The following is a 23996-nucleotide window of genomic DNA, read 5'->3' as shown; positions in this document are numbered from 1 at the left end:
CCTGGGAATCTGATGTGGCATTAGGAAAAGAAATTCAGAGAAACTGTGCAGGAAAAGGTTTTCTGCGCTTGTTCACTTGCGCAGGAACTGTGCAGGAAAAGGTCTCCCGAGAAACTGCTTGCCCAACTTTTTTCACTAGTTTTCCTGGGAAAGCAAATCCCATCAAAATAAAGGGAAAAGGAATCTCACACTTGTGAGAAAAGACTCATTTTCACATCATTTTTTTCAATTTTCATGTCAGATGTGACATTTTCCACCTAGGCTACTTCTAAATCCCATGAAGAGAACATGTGAATTTTAGCTCTCTCGGGAAAAAAGAGGGTGTTTACCTAGGATTTGGTCTCCCGGGAACGCGAGTGAACAGAGCCGTAGTGAAAGAAATAAGAAAAACATTTCATCATGCATCCGTGAACCTCGATAAAAAGCCATTAAAAAAATGGAGTTTTTATATGGTGCCTGACCGTCAAAACGGTACCACGGACTTGGCAGTCGGGCATCATATAATTTCTCCAAAAAACATGAACCTCAGTTTTTAAAAAAAAACCTAATTCTACGTGAGAGTAGAAAACTTTAACAAGGAATGCACCTTTACATTGCCCAGGTGAGAGGTCGAGGCACCTTTAACAAGGGAACATTTGGGAGACGCCATAGTACGATTCACTGCAAGATTATATGCAAATTAAAAATTATTTTTACTGGTATTGAAAGAGGCCCAAATGTGGCCATCAGTTGCCTTAGAACACTGCAATTTGGGTCGGGGTGGGATTACCTATGGCTAAAAAATGAATTGGGATCAATGCGAACCTGCCCGCTGAATTACCAAAAACATCCCTTATTTTGATCTTAACCAGCCTTTTTCGGTCACCAAGTTGCATAAAGTTTTGCTCCGGTGGGTGCTTCTCATAGTCCACACTTATGGTCTCAAATTTTTTTCCATATCTTATTTGCACATGATTTTGAAGTTATGTATGATTATATATTAATAATGATTGCTATTGTTTTATAAATTATATATAGAACTAATGTCTTCCAAACTTGCCTTAATGTCATCCCTGCACACAAGTTGCACTCACAATCGAATGCAATTGTCCATCCAATAAATAGTGTCTTCGTAGCCTTTCTTAAACCAATGAAGAGTTTTGTTACAGAAATTGTGTTTTACGGTGGTCCTAGGTGGGGAAGGAACTGGGTGCAACCCAACCTGGTATGGTACAGGTTTAAAGGGCCTTGCCTAACTCATCCCATCAGCTTTGGAGCATTTAGCATATTGGTAAGGTACCTAACATTGATATCAGAGCATCCACCCCGTCCCGTGTTCGAGTCACAAAAAAAAGACAACATGTGGAAAGGGTGAAAGCCATCACAGAGTGAGCTGCCGAAGAGAGGCTTCAATCTAAGGGCATTTTCGGCAACCATGAAAAAAAATCATCAATTATTTGTTTACCGAAGGTGAGAGAAGGGTAGATAGGGCTGGTGAGAGTGGGATTTGAGGGGGCTATGAGTGAGGAGAGCTTGTGGTGGGGTTGGTAAAGGGAGAAAAACATTTTCTGTTTTAAATAGGAATTTTGTTTTTCCTGTTTCCCATTTATCGAATAGGAACTTTGTTTTCCCAGTTCCCCAACCAACTCAAATCTCTATTTCTCTCCCACCATTCTGCCTTTCTCTCAAACAAATATTCCATGAATTTCTTTTCATGGCTGCCAAACATGCCGTAAGGCCATGTTTCACAACCATTAAAAATAAAACTCTGTTGAATAGAGTTATCATTTCCCTATTTTTCAGCCACTAGTCACCCTCTCCTCACTCCTGCTCTCTCAATTCTCTTATTCTCCCACGCTCCTAGTCCCTCTCTGAACACTTGATAAACCAATTTTACATGGAAAAAACTGTCATGGCCTAAGTATCCAAGAATTTACTCATAAAAGTGATTGATTGGTTAAATCTCTCCGAACCAACACTTCCTATTTCCACTTCAGATTTGACTGTTTACACATCAATAAGAAAAGGGTTGCAACTTGCAACTCCCATCCTTATGTCACTTGATTACATTTGTAACTTATACTGAGCTTCAAGTTCAAAATTACATTCAAAATTTCCCTAAATTCCTCCTTGCTCTCATATATTATACCAGTGTCACCATATATATAATCAAATCATCATCTCCTCCTCCTCCTTGTGGAACTAAGCGGCGACAACTCCCGGAGAGAAAAATCGATTATCGGAATAGGGCGAAACCGATATTTCAGATGATTTTGAAGCTTCATATCCGCATTTCTCCTTACGCTCATCGCTTACTATCTGTCTATACCGGCACTCTGTGCTACAAAATGCCTTCTCTCCTCTGCAGGTTGCAATATAAGAATAATGTTGTTAACCCAAAAGGCATAAACCCCAAGAAAATAATCATTGGTTATCAGCTAAATACGATACATTTAACTTACAGCTGAAAGTAAAACTTTTTACATTAATATTCTAATTGGCTTCTAAATCAATATAAGAATGATTTTTTTGGGCAATTTCTTCTCAAACATGTTCATCAATTCCCTTCAGAAGGAGAAAATTAGTCATTTCACATTATTTGATGACTACTTCCCTGGCCAGCCTCCTCTAGTGTATTTATGACTACCCTTTTACACTACAAGAGGGTGGCCCAATGAAGAAAAGGAGGGGGCGAATAGATCATTTGCCTAGTTTAATCCAAACAAGTTGAAATCAACTGCACAGGTCTGAAAAATATCTCCTCCCAGATTTAAAATTATATAAACCCTTCTTTTCCAATCCATGTAGGTGTATATTGAATGTATATCAGAACACAAGTGATATAAAGAACAAAGGAAAGCAAATTCTGCTAAATCTGCCCAAACTTCTGAAAAAGAAAAATACAACATATCCAATCCAAGTATAGACGACCAGAGTCTTATTAATAGAACGTCAAATTTGGTAACAAAAATCTGCACCCAAATGAAAATATGTTCATGTCTAAAAGATAGAGCAAGAATTATACCTGTACATGTATATATCTTTCCCATGAAGCTTTTTCCTACACAGGTAACATGAACTGAGAAAATCTGCCATCGGGAATGCCGCAATTTCTTCTGTATATCTCGGCGGCGAGTCACAAAAAAGTCCCCCATTCCTCCATCTCCTATCAAGCACATTTCTATGAAATTCTCCACCACTTTCACCTCCGTCACAATAAACTCTAGTAGAAGTGGACTTATTGGGACCATGAGAAATCACACAAGTATAGCTCTCAGAATACCCAATTTCAGTCCCCTCAAAACCCCCTCTAAATTTAGCAGATGTTCTCACTAAATTAATCGGAATCGGATCCGATCGACTCAATTTCGGACTACCCAATACGAGTTTTGCCTGAATTTCCTCAGATTTCTCCAGAGCGGCGACTATCCCCAATCCGATCCCTTGGGATTCGCGATTCTTCCATCCATCGGGTGATCGGATCTTGAATTCAAGAGGGCTTCTAGGGCTCGTAATGAAATCCGAAAACCCGGTTCGATCTCCGGGAATTATCGGATCCGGCCGCCGGAGAAAAGGGCGAGATTGTTTGCCCAACATAGTTGGTAATTCAATCTTAAAGAGAGGAAATGTTCAGAGATGAAGATATGGACTTTTCTCAAATTGCCTCAAAAACAAGATTTATAAGGGAATTCTCATCTCCCAAATCAATTGAATTATTGGGTGATGATTGATGTCCAAGAGAAAGTAAAAACTGAAGGGGTACATAAATAGATTGAGGAATTGAATAAAACAAAACTAGTGATTAAAAAATAATGAATTTAAAAACGGATCCCAAGATGAGTTTATAAAACGTCAGGTAGGAGGGGCCAATTAGATTCTCACGTCCATCTCCAATGATTGGAGTCCATTACCGGGGTAATTTCTCAGTTTCAGTGTTCAAGTCAATATCAATATAGATAAAAGTACGGAATGTGGGCTGCTGTTTGCGGAGCTTACGGATTATGGGTACCTTTTAAAACAAGAACAAAACACGGGCTGATCTTCAAAATCGGGTGGTCAAAAGACCCTGATACCCTTCTGACATTGACAGAGTCTTCCTTTTTCATTACTGCTTATTAAATTGGCACGCTTCACGAGAATTCTCTTGGTTCGTTTGAATGGGTATTTGAACCGAAAGAACCTTGGGTTCGTTTCTCTCTTGGCCGTCGGAAATAACTAGAGACGGATGGATGCTTGAAACGTCTTAAAAAACTTAAACTTTTTGGAACACTAACGTTATTGAAAACTTTAGTGAGCAGCGTCATCTTTTCTCACTTCTCTTTTGGCTTAGAACGGTAACGTTATTGAATAAATCTCTTTTGGCTTAGAATCTTTTCTCTTCTCTTTTGGTCATCATTATTTGCGCCGGCTTACCCCATTTTTTAATGCCGGCGTACACCCTATTTATCTTTTAACTTAGAATCTTTTCCCTTCTCTTTTGGTCCTCATTATTTACGTCGGCTTACCCCATTAATTACGCTTTCCGCCGGCGTACACCTTATTTCTCTTTTGGCTTAGAATATTTTCCCTTCTCTTTTGGTCCTTATTATTTACGCCGGTTTATCCCATTATTTACGCTTTCCGCCGACGTACACCCAATTTCTCTTTTGGCTTAGAATATTTTCTCTTCTCTTTTGATCCTCATTATTTACGCCGGCTTACCCCATTATTTACACTTTCCGCCGTCGTACCCCTTTATTTCCGCCGGCGTACACCCTACTTCTCTTTTGGCTTAAAATCTTTTCTCTCATCTTTTGGCCTTCATTATTTATGCCGGCTTACCCTATTATTTACGCTTTCTGCAGGCGTACCCCTTTATTTCCGCCGGCGTACCCACTATTTCTGCCAACGTACGCCCTATTTCCGTCGGCGTACCTCTTAATATTTCGGCAGCGTACTCCTGAATCCGGCGGCTTTCTCAGCCAAAAGAGACGTAAGCGTTCCAAAAAGTTTTTCAACATGTGTAAAGCATCCATCCGTCTCTAGTTATTTCCGACGGCTAAGATAGAAACAAACCCAAGGTTCTTTCGGTTCAAATACGCATTCAAACTAACCAAAAGAAGCCTCGTGAAACACGCCAATGTAATAGGCAATAATGAAAAAGGAAGTCAAATGACGTTTCTGTCGATGTCAGAAGAGTATCAGGGTCTTTTTCCAACCCGATTTAGAAGATTAGCCCGTTTTTTGTTCTTGTTTCAAAGGTGCCCGCAATCGTAATTACTTCAAACATAAGCCCACATTCCGTACTTTTCTCCTGCCTAAATGAGGTTACTACCATAAGAAGGAATTTGGAGAAATTAACATTAGATATGGAAAGGTACAAAAATACCCATTGTGTCGACAAGCATTAGATAATTAGATGGGGATTTGCTAGGGACCATCGCGGAAGGCATTTCGCGGAGCGTCTGTTGCATGAGAGAGCAGCCACATACTCTAAGATTTTGTCTTATTCATTTTATTCATCTGAGGTGGCTGCTCTCTCATGCAACAGATGCTCTTGGAAATGCATTCTGCAATGGTGCCTAGCAAATCCCAATTAGATGGGTGTACTAAATATGTTTGTATCAATCTATGTTACGTCTTACCTCTAGGTTGAAGAACAAAGCCTTTAAAATTGAGGTAGGGGCTAAACCTTTAATGCCCTGCTTCTTTTAGGCCATGTTTGTTTCAGTTTTTTATTTCAGAAAGCCTTTTTGAGATCCTTAAATCCCAAAAATGCATGAAAGAAAGGATAGAAGTGAATATCCACATTCCACGTGTGGAAGGTGAAAAAATTACATAAAATTATTTGCTAGTCGGCGTTCGCTTTGAATTCCATCTGTTGAGGGGTATTTTAGTCATAAAAATTGACCTTCTGGTCTCTATGATTTGACCTCCTTAGAAGGGGCACTTTAATTCCTTGAGTCCGACCCCAGCTACATACATAAATCACGTGGACACATATACGTGTCTAACTTCTACTGGGTAAAAATCTCTCGAGCCACGTGACTTGAACAGTTCCATTAGGCTACCCAAACACGTCATTAGGGTGTCAAGATATTGACGCGTCTCGCTTTCAAATTTCCTTTTCTTGCCGGAAAAAGGAATCCCCCTTGGAACGTACCTGTAAATATAATTTAAAGCAGTTTAATATATGGGTCCCACCACCCCACAATTTTACTTATTTTAATCAGCTAAAATCCAAATCTCATTAAATGAGAACACATCTACACCGTTCACGTGTGCTCTTGCTAAGTCTTTGCTGGCCCCACATTGAAGCGGACTATTTCTTCTATTTCGTCTGTTATGTAAAGAACGGGAATGAAACTATGAGAAGTCTTAATATGAGATGTGCATGAGACGCTTTAATTTGTCCTCCCCCGACATGACATGAATCCATCAAGGGAAATGATACTTGATGGATGATCCCAACCGTTGGATAAATGGAGATTGCAAATGGGCGCTAAATTTGTTAATTTGTAAACTTTTGTTTTATGCCCATTTTACATCGAAAAGGATTAAAAAACATCTCATGAGCATCTTAGAGAAAGAGGTCTCATCGTATCATTCCCTACAAGGGAAGAACCATTTTAATAAAACATTATTTTAATGGATCTCTTTTTTATTAATTGACGTGTCGCATTCGTCTACCTGATATTTTAGTTTTATTTTCTTTTTCTTTTTCTTTTTCTTTAATAAAGGGCAGCTGATTTTTAAATATTAGGAGAGAAGAACTAAGCCCTGAACTTATAAATACATCACATCATCATTGCTTTATTATTTAATAGGTGTTTTATTATCATAACATTTCTCATGAAAGTGACAGCTAGGTCTGAATAACTTTACTTTAAATACCATTTTTTTTAAAGGGAGTCTGATATATACACTACCATCTTTTGATAATGGGACAACTCACTTTTTCCACTTTTCTGATAAAATTTAGCAGGATTTTTTCCATGGAAAATGAATTTTTCACTTTACCCAGATATTTTTCATGGAAAATGAATTTTTCAGTGATTGGCTTTTTCATGTTTTGTCGCCAACTTCAATTCTTTTCGAGACCCTCTTTAGTTTGATTCAGGTCTCAATAAATGATTTTGGTCACAGCAGTGTTACCTAAAGATGGTCTCTACAGAAATATCATAAGTCTTTCCACAATGAAACAATCTTCGTAAAAATGAAATTCCATTGTATTGCATGGAAATTGATATTAGCACCCATTTCTTTTATTTAGAATTTTTTTGGCTGACTCATAGAATTCACCAATGAGAAAGGGTTTAGGCTGCTTATACATTGGTTATATCTCCGTCAACAGTCAGTGCAATAAATAGGACTGATAAAACCGATACATGTGCCGATTTAACTAGTTTTCAAGTTTTCATCAGCCAAAAATATTACTTGCTGATGGGGTCAATAGCCTCCTGGCATTGAGACAAACAAGTTACATATTGTCTGAGTGTAAATGATTAAATAACACAAGTCTAACACCTTAGGCTTCTTGAGTAATCGGTTGTTTCACGTGGTATCAGAGCTATTACCTCACGGCAAGTCCTGGGTTTAAAACCCAATAACTCGCCTTAGACAGCTGGCTTAAAAATATAAAGCAAGGTCAGTTCGTCCCACTATCAAAACATGGTATTGCCCCATTAGTGGGGTAATACTAGCTATCGTTGTAGATTGATCGACTTAAGTGGTTTTCTCTTCTTTTTTTATCATTTTCTCCCATTATCTCCATTTGGATGGGCCACATAAACTCTAGCTGATTTTAAAATTAGGTGAAAAGACTCTTTCCCTGCTCTAATAAGTATAGAACAACCGGTTGATTAATTTAATGGGCGTAATCGTAGTCTTTTTTTCCAATCGGGCATATATTAAAGCCCATGTGTTGCTTTCGCCTAACTGAAACATTCCTCTGTTTTTATCTTGTATGGCCGACATAAGGCAACTTTATTATTAAATAATATTAGGCGAGGGGATGTTTTCCTTGGTGTTGTAAATATAATTAATTACTTTAATGGGATACATTATACCTTGAGATCTTTAATGAAAAGGACGTTAAGATATGATTTTTTTTAGTTTAATATTTAATCTGTGGACCTTGTCTTGAAATGATTTTCAAACTCCAATATATGTAGTCCAATAATCGTTTTTTTTGGATTCAAAATCAATTATCAAAATCCAAAACGAAGATGGCCTGAATGTAAATTACTGCTCGTTTATTCTTAGCTGTACATTTACAAGCCATTGATTGGGAATTTGGAGTCATCTGATAAGTGTGATCTTCTGATCAAGTCACCTCCATGATGAGGGCCTACAATACAAGGAATGATCATCCACAATCCTGTTGGAATTAGGGATTGTGATCTTGTTTCCAGGGCTTCTTTAAGGTCATGCTTCCGTTGATCTGTCAAATTTGGATTTTTTAATCCCAAAAGAGGCAGGGAGCTTAGCTTGCTTCTTCTTTTGGGAATATTTTTTGGGCACTTTTGCAAAACTTCTCCACTTTGCTTTATTCGCAAAGACAATTTACAAATTGGAGAAATTATATGATGCCCGACCGTGAAGTCCCGTAAGTCAGAGGGGGAAAATATCACTGCCCTTTTGTTTTAAACAATACAAAGTCCAAAATGTGATTATATGTGAAATGACTAAAACTACCTTGTAGAAAGACATATCCGTGATGCTCAATGATATGTTTTGATAGGGCAGGTCACAGTCACACCAACTACTAGCATTCTTGGTCCATGCTATGTGCATGATGGTTAAAAAGTGAGCACCACTCCATCAGAACATGAGGTGTAAAATGGTGGGCCCCACCCTATGAATGGGCTCAGAGGTCTTAACCCATCAAAATACCCATGTTAAATACCAAAATGTCATTATATGTGAAATGACGAAATTCTGACTGTTAGTTGAAGAAATTCTGACTGTTAGTTGGAATGGTTTAGGAAGCTGAGCTTAGAGCATTTCTTCTTGCTCAACGGGAGTGAAACCTTTCCTTCTATGCTGACAGTAGCGCTCATTTTCAGTGAATCAAACAACGTAAAAATGAGATAAATGAGCAATGAATCATAAACAAGAATGAGATAGGAATAGAAAGGCAGTCTAGTTTTACTTTCTCCATTTATTAGATGCTGTTTCAGAAATTGCAAAAACAAATGCTAATGCACTCATACAAAAACCCACTTTGGGCCGAATCTGCAAATATTCCTTAACAAAATTTGCTTCAGTGAGAGATGGTTCTAAATTACAGAACTGAAAATCCTATGATTGGTTGAGATTTGAAAGACTACATCATCCTGATAAACAAGTTCAAGAAAAACTCTACTGACATATTTTGTATGGAACAATTACCAAAAATCAATCTGTTTCTAACCTCGCAATGTAAGTATCGTATAATTTTCCAGCTCTCTCAAGATCTCCGAGCTCAGTATAACAATCAGCTATTGCTCCATAAGCGTCCGTATTTCCAGAATCGTCCCCTTGTCGCTCAGATATTGCTAAAATCATAGAGTAGTATTTTATCGCTTCCCGGTTCTTCCCCTGCCGATGTAGAGATGCCCCTGAATGCAACCAAAAAGAATAAAGACGATTGCTAAAAGAATTACTTCAACATCCTCGCATTTATGTAGAGATGAAGAAAAAAATATGCTCCTGGTCTAGTTATCAAAATTCTTAGGCATTTACCAAAAGAAACCTGAAATTAGAAGATAGTTTAGTCCTTTTCGCTAAATGTAGAGTTGCAGACATCCATGATTTCTGAATGTGCGATACACTCCATAGTATACTGTTGCTGTGTTAAGTGAGTGCGTCAAAATATTTGAACATGTGAGAAGAGTAGGGTAGTTGAAGGAGATCAAGAAAATATTTTCTCAAAATTTGGGCATACTGTAGCAGTCCTATAGTAATGCATAAATTAGATGCTATTTAAGAAACCAAGGTGGTTAAAACTAGCTAAATGGCTCAGAAGATTAAGTGGGACAATTTTAAAAAGAATGAAGGATAATCTGGTTGATCAAGAAAATGAAGATATACTAATCACTTTAAAGAACTGGAATACTTGTGCTATTTCTGAAAATACAGAAAATCATCATATTTGTTCTCCTATTTGTTGCTAAGATTTGTCAAAACCATATTAATTACAGAAAACAATTCTTCAATTAATTGGAATGTGGTTAGAAACCAAACCTAAACCTCGGGTGGCCGTTCTCCTATTAGTTGCTTGTCAAAACCATATTAATTACAGAAAACAATTCTTCAATTAATTGGAATGTGGTTAGAAACCAAACCTAAGCCTCGGGCAGCCTTCTTCTCCTCAACAGGATCCCCTAGGTTTTGAGCAAGCTCAAGAGCTGCTTTAAACTCTGCAAATGCCTTCTCTGGTTCTTGATTCCTTAAGAGATTCTTCCCAGTCTTTAAATTTGTGATCAATTGTTGCTTCCTTGGATCGACGATAACTTGCGCCTCTGGAATTCTACCAACTGGTGCATAGCTCAATTTGGGGGCATACGACTCTATCCTTGCCTGTCTTCTTAATGCTGCATTTATCTGGCGCAACTGATCATTTAGCCGCGCCAGTTCTCCTTTCCTCTGCCGTGCCACAAATCCTATGAAGGGTAATTTGAGATGTTATAGAACAGATTTGCCACAAGGGCTTATGCAGTGAAGACCAACATGCAAACCCTGATATTTTTAGATTTTATTCGATAGGGCCTTAACAAAACGTAACTCCAAAACCATGAAAAAACTAAAACACCTCATTTTTCTGCTGGCTAAAGGCAATTTAAGATAGCAGTTGAGTTGAGAAAAAAACCTACTATTTTGCAACAACACATGCTGTATAAGCGTGGTGGCAAGGGTAATTTTTTGGCTGACCTTAGGCAATTTGAGATGTTCTAGAAGAGACTTGCCTCAAGGGCTTAAGGAGTGAGGTCCAAGCCCCTAAGATCTTTTGAAAAAAAGTCTGTTTAGTATTAGGTGCCGCTTACCTCAATCTTTGAGGCATTCTCTGCACCCAAGGCCAATGCTTCATTGCATCTCAGACCATGAGATAAATGCCTTAAAATTTTCACCTCAAGGCATTTAGGCACGCCTCACTGTGAGGTTTACCCCATAAAACTCAATTAAAAACAGTGTACTTGAACATAATCAACTGCAAAATTAACCAATCTAGCATAAAGAAAACTACAATTGTTCTATGGCAAAATTTTTAGTAAGTACAAAGTAATAAGCAATTTACTGGGCCGAATTCGGCCGACATAAAACATACAAAGTGGGGATTCATGGATAGAATAAGGGAAATGGTGCTGTGTAACTCATCTTACCTCCAACGGTAGCCCCTATTAAGGCTATTGCAAACAGAAGAGGCATGTTGAAATTATCAGCCTCACATGTTTCCGCCAAAGCCTCAAAAGGTAGACCGAGAATTAATGCATTTGTCAAAACAAATGCTGCTTGAAAACTGAACGATCCCATTCTCTGCAATGATCATGATTTCAATCAAAAGCAAGGGCTATGCTAAGCTTGATATGGAATTATGAAGACTCAACAAAGTTTAAATTAAAACAAAAAACAAAAGAGTGATGGCTAAGAAAGGAGCATAGAAAAACTCATGGATTTTAACAATAGAAGTCACACTTCCCTGCTTTTCACAGTTAACTTCCCATCAATTAGACTCACATTTGACTGCCACGAAAATGTGAGTCAAATAAATAATGAGGAATGATAGGACCAAAGAACATTGACATAGACTACTCATAAAAAAAAAACATTGACATAGACTACCACTTTATCCATGGCAAGCTGAGGATGGTAAGGCTCATCCAAGTTATGTTTCAGGTCATGATTAAGCTGCTAACATCTTCACAAAGGGTCTCATTTAAGCTCAGAGGTACTTTTGGTCATCTTGAGTCATTTTATGGTCAAGAAAGAAACTGAATTATACCCCATTCAAAATATCTCTCTATGTTACAACTCTAACCTCCCTCTCATTATTACAATCTATCCATAACTTACAGAATTCTCTCCAGTCAGGGGAGAATGATGCAGTCAGAAATTAAGGGTCACTCAGTTGAAGCAGAAACTTCTGAAAGGCATAAGTTTTCCCCATAATATCAGTGTTGTGTGATCTATTGCTTGTCTGATCTTTTCAAGATTTATAACATATATTTCTATACGTTTTGCAAGATATTTCCGTTTTAAACTTTAAAATGTAGATTAGAGTTTAGTGACCCGATTAGTGACGAAAATTATATTTTAATCAAATTTTGTTGAGAAACAGAAAAAGGAAAATTAGAGTTAAATTGTTTTAGTTTTATTTTCAATTTCCGAAGTCTTTTTTCTTTAGGAAATTGTTAATAAGGTTAGGATTATAAGTTAACTTTGTATTTAAGTAGGTACAATTCCAGTTTAAGAGGGTTTAGCTGTAGTTTGATTCCTAAAACTGATTTTTGTGTCTACAAGTGAAGTTTTAGTTGGAAACGGGTTAAGGTTAAAGTCTAGGTCATTCTTGATTTGCCTCTATATGCATGAAGTATAGAGATGGCTTTTAGGATGATTACTAAATGAAATATAGGTCTTTTTCTTCAGCATATACTATTTTATATTATAGTCCCCATGATAGTTCTTCCAGCATAGTCACTCTAGCATCACCAGCCATTGTATCATGAACAGTCCCTTTTCAGGTACTGTTCTACCAATTTAGTTTTCTCTATTCCTACTTATTTTCTGTTGTGTGCATTTTCTTCCATATCTTGGCAGCATCAATTTCCCAGTTCCAACTTCTAGGATACACAATCACCACATTGGCAAGGAACAATGCCCTATTTGGATTTTTTTTTTTTTTGTGGGTTGTTTGCCGGGGGGTGGGGGGGGGGGGGCGTAGGTAAGCTGGGATTGAACCTCCGACCTCATAGTTAAAGAACAAAGCCTTAACCAGTTAGCTAGAGGGCTCAGCCCTGGTGTATTTTTATGTCTGGAACAGTGAGCAATTAAACTTCGAACACAGTCTGTTGGATACTTAGAAGCCTCTTAGAATTGAAAATCACAGAATAACCAAACAGAAAATGTTTCAGTCATATTGATAATGCAAAAATAACAGAAGCAGCACTAGGGGAGACTCACCATCATACCTGATGTGCGGGCAGGTTTGCCAAACTGATATGATCATAACCTGTTAGATTTTGATTGGTATCACAAGTTTCACCCCACTTAATCATCAGGCAATCAACGGACTCTGAGGAAATGGAATGGTTGCTAGACAATATTTGTTCCATCAAAGATGTACCATGAGTTAACTTGGGGAAGGGGATTGTAGCATTTTCTTCTTTATGTGGGAGAAATGGTATTTCCTCTGCTTTAACCAATGTTGTGAGCCCAGAGACATGCTTGAGAAAATAAATTACACTAAGATGTGGAAATCTTTTCAGCTCTGATTTTGCTGCAAGCAAACAATAAGAGGAAAAATGAAAAGTTCAGATGTTGTGATACATAATTACTTGAGGTTAGCTTGCTTCCCTTTATCTTCCTTTTGCCCTATTGAAAACAGAACTTCCATCTAGGAGAAAACGGTTATTGTGAACTTAGAGGTTTTGTTTGGCAGGCTATTAACATATAAAGGGAACTATTTTATGTTGCAGATATATCGACTTAGTCCATGGAATTTAGATCTCACACGTATCATTGGCTATATAAATTGAGAACACAATTCTGCAAAGATAGGATTTGATACTGGTTCAATACGATTATAACTTCATCTAACATTATATGTTACTAGTTAATCCATATTGACATTTATTGGACCACGTAAATATAGCCATGGCTAGAAATATCCCTATTTGCCGATAAGTATCCACCAGAATCTGAGGAGAGCTAGGAAGTTGAGTCAGAGGATGATAGACGCTCTTGATTATTAATGACTCTTTAGATACTTTGTGCTTCCACTTTGCTTAGATAGTGCTCCTAAGGATAGGTCTCATCTTTGTTCTTTTGGTCTGATTCCCTTTTCTTGTGACAGGATTAGTATTTTGCATGCTGATTGTAATATCTTTCTCTTTCTAATAAACCGGTTGGGGTTCCCGCCAAACCCCAACTTACCTATCAAAAAAAAAAAAGAATCCATATCAGTGGGGTCAAATAGGATATGGACCCATTATCCATATCGGTGGGGTCCAATAGGATATGGACCCCCCACACATAATTTGGTCACAAAAGATTGCAAGTTTATCAGCTGATACGACCAATACACCAGGTGTATCAGGCAATACAAATGATACATTTGATTAAAGGCTATATGGCCTAAATCAACATAGATTTACTACATTTGACCATGAGAAACAAGATTTGAAATGCAAGCCATGAATTGAAGTTGGATTCACAAATTTTGGGATTTTTTTAATAGAAATAAAATCGACATTCTCTATTTACTTTTTTTTATTTGTGGATTAGTTGTAACACTAAAAATCATGCATGATTTTATTTGATATGCATGTTTGCAACAAGAATTGAAAAGATTTGGGTGTTATCTACGCATAGTTTATTGTTTTACTTCCTTTTATATTTTCTATTTTTATGTTTGATAGATTTATGTCTAATGTATTGTTTGGTTGTTTTATGCATGCTAGATCATATGCATGCATTTCTCATCTAATTTACTATTTTTATTTATTTTAATTTTAATTTTTCATTTCATTTAACATGTGCTATTTTTAATTGTTATAAAGCTATATATGTATGGTATGAGCATGATTCGTGTATGTATCCATCAACGTGCCTATTTTTTTTTTATGAACTCGACAAGAAAGTAGCATTATTTTTACAGAGACAATTGCAGAAACCAAAAATCAAAAGAGGAAAATGGAAATAAATCGAAATTACTGACCAAATACGTGAATTTTTTCAGAAATTTTGGCTGGGAACGATGGAGATCGCCGGTAGATAGCATTTGACCTAGAAGAAGACGGACAGGAACAGCCGACGATGACGGCCATATTGATTTGGATTTGGATTTGGATAAATGTTGGAGTCTGTCCTCTGTATAAAGGCCAAAGCTGAGTAAATAAAAAGCCCTAGAATATAGAGAAAATTACGGAAACACCACTTTCTTCTATGGGCGCGCTTTTGTTTCCAACGGCTATGCCTCGTAGTTTCCCTTCATCTCCACCGTCCATATGCTTTATATGCATGGTAATCTGGGCTCTTGATTTGGTGGGGCTATCTATCAAACAAAAACTAATTCTATGTATGTTGATCGGATGATCGTAGGTCCTTGATTGGCCATGCCTCCATCATTTAGGCTTCTCAATTTGTAGCAAATATTATGTTATATCTTATAACTAATCTAATTTTGAGTTAATTTGCTTTACCATTTTCCAATAACATGAAGAGTGTGATTCATGCTACAGACAAATGAATGGTTTTACCGGAAAAAAAGGAAATTGATATTTCCGCTCCCCTTTTAGACCAATCCGCTCCAAGTTGGAGTGGATTAGTCTAAAAGTGGGGCGGAAATATCAGCTCCCGAAAAAAAACTTTCTTTATTGGATTTCTAATGGCTTTTTATCGGCTACAATTAAATTCATAAAATAAGAAATAAGCTGATTCAAACTTACTAATAGAGATTTTTTATTTCTTATAATCTAGAAAAATTAAAGATGGGAAATGTTCAATAATTCCACTTGATACTATATCCATAAAGAAATCAACAGCCAATTAGAAGAGTGTTTAGGGATGTGAGGAGTTTCATTATAATTCCAGTCACATTAGACCGCCAGATGAACCAAATAACTTTACTTAGTGTCAAGGGTCGGCTTAGCGGTTAGTATACTACTTTGGTCACATTTGTTTATCAGTAAACAAAATCAAAGGAAGTGATATTTTCACCCTGCCTTTCCGTCCTTGGGCCACACAGTAAAATGCTAAAAGGTAAGTCACTATTACTTTGCTTCCTAAAAGACACTCATTATGCCCTACTTGTGCCTGGTTCAAAAATTTTGTTGTGCTAATATTTTATCCATGATCAAAGATTGGCCTGAATAGCTGTAGCAAGTTTATCCAGGGATAAAATAAACCGTCTCTTCAATGTGACTTTTGTTCTTAGATAAAATGTTCCACAAGCTCCCGAGTTCAATCCCAACTTGAATTCCAAAAAAAAAGATCCAAAAACTCAAATGTCTTTATCTTTCCATAATCATTTGGTTTAATGTTGTTCAGATGAAGTTCTGAGTTTTTAAAATATTTTTGGGCGGGCAGAATTATGGCCCCTTTGATGTTTGTCTTTGTGTGTACTCGAATAGGTTCAATTTAGTTGCAGGTAGTTACTTTGTGGAGTAGTCGGGAATAACAGTGAGAAGTCAAGCCCTCGTGGTTACCTTGTCATTACTAGATTAGAGAGAGAAGCAAGAGAAAAGCATCAACCCCAGGATTTTGACAGTAAAAAGTCATCTTTTGCTTAGATTTTGTTGGCAGTTTTCTGTGATATTCCATGTGGATAAACCAGGTAGTCTCCAGGTATATACTTCTAAAAACCACATGCAACCAAACTGAATACTTCGCTGATTTTGCAGCAAAATCCCTACAAAACTTGGGATATTGTGTAAACAAACATACCCGGATTCTATTCCTTCTAGTTTCACTTGTGCACTCACTGATGGCAATTATCAAGTTTATGGAGTTGCCCACCATCCAAAAAGTCAAAGATGGCGTCATCATTTACTCGTCATGCTCTCTCCTAAAAGTGTATTTCCTCCCCCCCCCCCCCCCCATCATTTACTCGTCATGATCAGTTGTTATACCTTGGTAGATGTCGTAGCTTATTCCAAATTGAAACCGGGTTGTTTCCAAGAAAAGGAAATCGGGAGTTTGCGTTCCATTTAGAAGGATGCTGGTCTTATGTTTGATCTTGTAACAATGAACGGGATCTAAACATATGAATAGGATCCATGGGCATATTTCGGATCATCAAATCTGGGATCCGAAAAATTTCGTATTGGGTATGGGCACCCCATAGATGCCCATTGGATAGTCACGGTCCGAAATGTTTTGCAAAAATACCCTCCAAATTTTATTAATGCTAACCGTTCTATGAAGGATATTTTGGTCAAAACCTCTCTTATCACTTAATGAAATACTATTTAGAAATGGTTTTAAAAGAGCAATACTATTTTTGGATGGTTCTGTGTCATGTTGATGAGGATTATCATAGTGAGTCTTTTTTTCTTGATTCATTTTCTCAGTTTTTACTTTCATTATCCTAGTCTATTGAACATATATACCGTCATGAATATATTATTAGTTCATCATTTTTTTATTACTGAATGTTATTGGTAAGCATCATATTCTTTGATAATAGCTATACATTATATTCGTGTATGTAATTTTAACTAGTTTATTGTTTACAAGCATTATTATACACATAGATTAAACATAGATAAATTTTTAATTTAGTACAAGAAAATGCATAGAGACACACTAAAAGTGGACTGTCATTCTAAAGTGGGCTAGACCACTTGTTCTGTCTAACCATTACACATGTTGATATAAAGCCGTTTTGAAGTTGATTTAAATTGCTTGTTGCAGACAACGTTTAAGGCACCTCCTGGTGAAGAGGCAGTGGTAGTGGACTTGCAAGGGATGGGAAAGGGCAACGCTTGGGTTAATGGACAAAGTCTCGGAAGATATTGGGCCAACTTCACTGCCCCTTCCGATGGGTGTGGTAAATGCGATTACCGAGGAAAATACGATGAGGGGAAATGTCTCTCTGGCTGCGGCCAGCCTTCTCAGAGATGGTAAACCTCTCTACGCTCCTCCCTATCTTTGAAAAGCATAAGGATATGATATATTTGACCCCCTTGTCTTACTTATGCCACCTCGCTTGTAGTATAAAAGGGTAGTCATAACTCATAACTCATAACTCAAACCCGGAAGGGTGTGGCTCTCTGGCGTAAAGTCATGGGTTTGCTCCCTAGTGACGAGCGTTCGAATCCCCCCTTGCTTACCTAATGCGCATGGTTTCCAGGTTGCGTGCATCTGTAGGGAAATAGTCCTACCCCCTGAAGGGGGTGGGGACACCCTTCGTTACCAAAACAAAAAAAAAACCTCATAACTCATAAATACAATATAGGGGGCTGGCTCAGGGAAGGAAATGGGGCAAATATATCACCTCACAAATTTATCTCAAGCATGAGAGTGAGACAACGTGGGTTACTTCATGTTGATCTACAAGATCAGCGGTCTTGATTGCACATAAATGTCCCCTTGTGGGGCCCAAAAATTGTCTCTTAGTACTGAACTGATCCCAAGGGTGACAGTCCGCATATTCGGTATCTATTGAAAAAGGAAAATGCTGAAAAGAGACAACGGTTGTTAGACTCCTACACTAGTGCCACCTGGTAAATTTTTTTTTTTTGAAATGGCAATATTATAAATGACAGAAAAACAGGAGACCAAGATGGAACTCCCATATATACAATAGAAAACAAGAAGACATAAGAACCGAAAGATACAATCAATGACACACCACTCCTCAAGGAGGAAGATGGTCAAACCACATAATAGGACCACCAGATACACTGCGCTTGTCAATCGCATCCGCCTTATCATTTGCCGATCTTCTGACATGATGATAGCCGATAGCAGACTCCGAAATTATGTCACCAATCTCATAAAAAATGGAAAGAAATCTCCACGGAGGAACCACCCCACCTTTCAGCCAACGAATCACATTTAACGAATCCCCTTCAACAATGGTCCGATCCATCAAACTTTTATTAAAATGCAAAATGCCAAAATGCACAGACCGATTGTATAAAGTTTTTTAGAAATTGATGACGGGAACGATGGACATCGAAACGGAAACAGCATTTTCTTTTGTTTCAAATGACATCCAATTATCTTTCTTGGGAGAGGAGCTACTATGCCCTCACGCATGGCAGTTTTATGCTACACATTCCCTTCATCCCCACCGTCAACATCACTTACATGTATGGTAATCGGGGCTGTTGATTTGGTGGGGCTGTCTAAGAAAATTAATTCGTATGGGGAACAAGGCTGTTGCTTGTATGGGGCTACTGAAGAAATGGAAAATGCTAAAAAAAAGGGAAATGATATCCAATTCCCCCAACCCCAACGGTTTCGGTAAGAATGGTTCACTGCGTCACGATAAATTCACCCCCTTTAACGTTTTTATTTCCTCACTTTACTCTCCATCCTAAAAGACAATTGTAAGCCCAACGGTTTTTACCTTGGCATTCCCATCTTGTTTTGATGATTCCAATACACAAGTGATCATTTATCACTAATGTGTTTGTTTGTCTAAGTTGTAGATCTTGATAAAGTAAGATCAAGGATGCTTGGATTGAAGGCCAAGAAGCCCACATTGGACCACTAATTGGAAGGCCAAAGTCATCAAGCAAGAAGTCATGAAGACTTGAAGACATGAAGAAATTAATATTGAAGACCATTTTTTAAATGTAATTGATCCAAACCTAGATTAGGTTTTTAGAGGCATAATTAAAGTAATCTCACACACCCTAAATAAACAAGTGATTGTATTTGTGGAGTTCCAACACCTTGGAACCCTCATAGCAATCCCATCTTGGTTGAGAACTGGAAGCCCAAAAACAGAATTGAAAATCTGCTCTGCATAGGCTTCTCGGAACTCCGAGAGTTTTTCTCGGAACTCCGAGAATTCTCGGAACTCCAAGAATTATTCTCGGAACTCCGAGAAATGGTCCAGTAGACTTTTTCCAATTTCTGTGAGGCTTCTCGGAACTCCGAGATTTTTTCTCGGAACTCCGAGAATTCTCGGAACTCCGAGAATTATTCTCGGAACTCCGAGAACACTCCAACGGTCTGAAAAAGAGCCGTTTGGAATTTTGCTGGAATTACCGTAATGCCACTGAACGGTCATATTTTGTTTTTCCTATAAATATGGGTGTTCTAAACATACAAACCATCCATCCTAACACTCTTAAACTTCATTTGAATACCCAAGAGTGAATCAAGCTTCAATTGTGCCTCTCATCACCAACTCTAGGATTTGGATCATAGGCTCTCAATTGTACATCTTTTGTAACCCTTGTGAAGGGATTTTTTAGTTCTTTCTTTCATCTTTCAAGATTTGTATTCGGGCGAGTATTCGGAGAAGCGGAGCTCTTTTTTCTCCGTGGTGAGGATTGCCACCAAGGTTAAAGCAATTGTAATTGGCACCGATCTTCGCCAAGGTTAAGAAGATCATATAGTGAAGCCATCAACGGGTTTGGTTGGTGGAGTGGAGTAGGCCTCGGGTTTGAGGACCGAACCACTTTAAATCTCGGGTGCACTCTTTCTATCTCTTTGCTCTTTCATTTGCATTGCACCATTAGATTTAACTTGTATGCTTAAAATATTGTTTTTGATCTCTTAATCGGTTTAAGTTTTTCAAATTGGTAAAATTCTAGTTTTCTTAAACAACCGTATTCTCCCTCCTTATAGTTGCCATTTCTATTATAACTTGGGACCCCCTATATCGGATTTTCAACAATTATTGGGCCCATTTCTCCTTTCCGATCTTGATCAGAACAGCGCCCGCCAAATGGCGCTGAGACCTAGATTGGATGATCCTAAGCCTCATTTAGTGTTCTATTAAGGAAAGCTAAACCTTTGATTTTTATAGTCATCTATCTTACAATGAGATGTCCGTTCAGGATGGGGATTGAGACCATGTGGTCATATCTGAGTTCACCCCATTATCAAAACATGGTTGTGCGGATATCAATTGCAAAAAGAAAAGGAAAAATGCAAAATCTATATAGGAATATGATTAGTGTGATTTATGGAGCAAATTTATTTGTGGTTTAATCATTTCGAATGTGTGATAATATGAGATGTGTGATTCATGCTATAGACAAATGTTGTGTAATGGTTTTGCCGAAGAAAAAAAGAAGTATCTTTAATGGACTTTTTAGTGGCTTAAGTTAATTAAAACTCACTAAGAGGTAGTTTTTATTTCCTACATTATAGAAAAATCATGGGAAATGTTCTATGATGCCATTTGATACAATATCCCAGATAGAAATCAACAGCCAGTTGTGGACCCCGATCCGAGGACGGTGCCGAGGGACGCGAGATCCCTCCTGCAATCCTCTAAGATCTCCACAATGGAAGAGAGCTCTGCCAGGGAATTCTCGAAACTGTTGCCACCCTCACAGCATAGCATGAGTGGCGATATAAAAAGAAAGAGATACATCCTGATCCGGATCCAGGGCTCAAAACCAAGATATACCTAAAAATAACTCAGAGTCGCCATCCATGGACACGCCATGGAACCAAAACAAATGCTCTGTTTGCAATGGATAACCAGAGATACAAAAGGTCCGTGCCTGATGACGAATGGAGAAGGTCCGAAGAGCGCCCCCAATTCGCCCGAGTGCGAACACTTGGTCTCTTATGCCATTTATTATTAACCTTGAAGAGTTTTAGGCGAAAATCATGTGAAATGGGAACAATCCTCAGGAGTCGTCTACCTAAGCATGCATTTCCTGAGAATACAAATGATAAGCACACAAAATAAAATAAAAGATGTGTCGCCTAATGATTGCTAGGTTATGAGTGACATACCTAACTGGTATCTAAGTTCTGGTGGACGAACACATGCATGCTACAACTACAGGTATAAGGTCTGCACAAGAAAGTAAGAAAACACAACAAAATATACAATATAACAACACAACAAATCCTAAGACTCTAAACGATTTAGCCCGAGTCCTCGGATGGTCTGATATTCATCCAAAGAAGCCTACGTATCCCCGCCTCCACGAGAATCAAGGCAACGTAGTTCTTCGCCCCTATTCTAAGCTAGGATGCCTAAGACACCTAGACCTCTATCTTAGACTCGATCTAAAAGACCGGACTAGTTATTAAAGCTTCTTGAACGATTATTTAAATTCCAGTGAATTGTAGATTTTAGGACTCCCTATATGCCCTAACTAAATGCTAGTTAGCCCTAAGCTAATGCAGGTGGTTCCTACAACCTACGTATAACTAGGCTGCGTGCCTTAAGGAAAACAATAGGATTGCTAACGTATCCAAGACCTAGTCATCAGTCGGCGATGTGAATTGCCAACTAACCGGACGGAGGCACTCCTAGCTAGGACAAACCCCTAACTCTAAAACAAACACAAACAAGCACACAACAAATCAAAGACGAACTCCTAACTCTAAAACTCTCTATCTAGGACAAACTCCTAACTCTAGAGGAAGATCTTGTTGAAAACAAGGTTTCGAAGAAAAAAAGGGTTAAAGCATTTATTTACAAAGTTTGGCTGGACTTGGGATATAAATCCCAAGCTGCACTACGTACCTCGGAAGAGGATCAAGCCAACGTAGTTCGAAACGAACTCTCTAACTACACTCAGAACATTTTAAAACAATTCAAATGTTTCAATATTTTTGGATTATAGGTTTCTGATGTTTTCACCCTTTTGGTCAAAGACCGGAGGGAAAACACAAAACAACATCCTAGGGACGAACCCTAGAGTTAAAAGGAGAAACTATGCTCTAATAATACCATTATAAGAGCAAATGAGTCCAAGACTCTCTAATAGCAGCAACTGACGAATAAATGAGTCAAAGACTCTCTAATAAAAGCAACTGAAGGATAAAAGAGTTAAAGACTCTCCAAAAAGAGCAACTGAGGGATACAAGAGTCAAAGACTCTTCAAAAGAGAGCAAATGAGGGATACAAGAGTCAAAGACTCTTCAAAGAGAGCAACTGAGGGATACAAGAGTCAAAGATTCTTCAAAAGAGCAACTGAGAGATACAAGAGTCAAAGACTCTTCAAAAAGAGCAACTGAGGGATACAAGAGTCAAAGACTCTTCAAAAGAGAGCAAATGAGGGATACAAGAGTCAAAGACTCTTCAAAGAGAGCAACTGAGGGATACAAGAGTCAAAGATTCTTTAAAAGAGCAACTGAGAGATACAAGAGTCAAAGACTCTTCAAAAAGAGCAACTGAGGGATACAAGAGTCAAAGACTCTTCAAAAGAGATGGAAACACGAGTCAAAGACTCCACTGACAACAACACAAGGATAAATGAGTCAAAGACTTCTAAAAGAAAAGGAAACATGAGTCAAAGACTCCACTAACACCAACTAAAGATAAATGAGTCAAAGACTCTCTAAAAGAAAAGGAAACACGAATTTGAACATTTGGCAGAGGTAAAACACCCAGCCGGGCCGGACAGCTACCTAGCCCTAGGGTGCAACAAATGTGCAACCCAATACCCATAAGGGTAGGGGTATGCTGCCAAGCCGAGTAGGGTGTTCTCCCAAAACCAAACGACGCACAGAGAGGAAGACTAACGAGAGAATGAGACCGAGCGGGTCTCCCAAACACACACAAAGATGGGCTCCAAGTAACATTATCATTGCCCTTGCAAGGGGGAAGCGAGGCTAAGACAACTAATTGAGAGGGTTCTACAAATAAGGCCAAGCAGGCCTTCCAAAGGCTAACTACTTACAAAGCCAAGACAGATGACTCCCTAATAACATCAATAAAGATCAAATGAGTCAAAGACTCCCCCGATAACATCACCACACAAACGAAATGATTTAAAGGCTCTCTAAATGAGGCAAGGCATGCCTCCTATGGGTACACCATTTATCAAAATCAAAGCAACCTCCCCGAGGTTAAGCTAAAAAAGAGGCTTGCCTCCAAAGGAGGATTGCCTAACGAGACAAAGTATATCTCTAAGCGCAGGGGTCTAATATCTAAAGAAATTTAACAGAAAACTATAAGACTGTGTTAGTCTATCCAAAGAGAGAAGAAAAGGCTACCAGATAATCGCGAATTCCATTCCAATCTTATAAAAATAAATCAAGTGTTAAGCAAAGAAGAATTTTCAATTAAAAAATACACAACCTATAGCAATCATAAAATGATAAACAACATAAATTAGTCCAGACCAGCCGCTGGATAGCCTAATAAAGCAAAAAATAATAATATCAAACACTTCTATGCCCAA

The 23996-nt window shown here is 38.1% G+C and overlaps 2 protein-coding genes across 3 annotated transcripts; both read right to left on the bottom strand.

Annotated features, from left to right (window-relative positions):
• Positions 1-1943: 1943 nt before the first annotated feature.
• On the bottom strand, positions 1944-3774 carry LOC143877969 (FCS-Like Zinc finger 13-like). Its single transcript, XM_077380329.1, has 2 exons — positions 3005-3774; positions 1944-2341 (listed from the first exon to the last, which is right to left on the bottom strand). Exons 1-2 carry the CDS (start codon positions 3574-3576, stop codon positions 2182-2184), a joined length of 732 nt encoding a protein of 243 aa, XP_077236444.1. The 5' UTR covers positions 3577-3774; the 3' UTR covers positions 1944-2181.
• A 5430-nt stretch (positions 3775-9204) lies between these two features.
• On the bottom strand, positions 9205-15020 carry LOC143877967 (protein FLUORESCENT IN BLUE LIGHT, chloroplastic-like). Of its 2 annotated transcripts, XM_077380327.1 has the most exons (5): positions 14876-15020; positions 13128-13435; positions 11322-11475; positions 10287-10604; positions 9205-9560 (listed from the first exon to the last, which is right to left on the bottom strand). In XM_077380327.1, the coding sequence occupies exons 1-5, from the start codon at positions 14982-14984 to the stop codon at positions 9358-9360; spliced, it is 1092 nt and encodes a 363-aa protein (XP_077236442.1). In that variant the 5' UTR covers positions 14985-15020; the 3' UTR covers positions 9205-9357. The 2 variants fall into 2 exon arrangements, with proteins under 2 accessions (XP_077236442.1, XP_077236443.1); XM_077380328.1 differs by lacking the exon at positions 14876-15020 and having other exon boundaries at positions 13120-13258.
• Between the last annotated feature and the right edge of the window lie 8976 nt (positions 15021-23996).

This window comes from Tasmannia lanceolata, unplaced genomic scaffold, assembly GCF_043159265.1.
Source record: "Tasmannia lanceolata isolate RefF3 unplaced genomic scaffold, GAP_Taslan_0.1 ptg000005l, whole genome shotgun sequence".
NCBI lineage: Eukaryota > Viridiplantae > Streptophyta > Magnoliopsida > Canellales > Winteraceae > Tasmannia > Tasmannia lanceolata.
The sequence above is the reverse complement of the archived record's forward strand: the minus strand, read 5'-3'. Positions and strand labels throughout refer to the sequence as shown.

Coding starts and splice junctions, on each gene's coding strand:
- LOC143877969 (XM_077380329.1), bottom strand. CDS start 3,576: ATGTTGGGCAAACAATCTCGCCCTTTTCTCCGGCGGCCGGATCCGATA. Junction 2,342..3,004: donor AAAGATATATACATGTACAG/GTATAATTCTTG, acceptor TGCAACCTGCAG/AGGAGAGAAGGCATTTTGTA.
- LOC143877967 (XM_077380327.1), bottom strand. CDS start 14,984: ATGGCCGTCATCGTCGGCTGTTCCTGTCCGTCTTCTTCTAGGTCAAAT. Junction 11,476..13,127: donor CAAACCTGCCCGCACATCAG/GTATGATGGTGA, acceptor TGATCATTGCAG/AGAATGGGATCGTTCAGTTT. Junction 9,561..10,286: donor GAAGGCTGCCCGAGGCTTAG/GTTTGGTTTCTA, acceptor GGTTGCATTCAG/GGGCATCTCTACATCGGCAG.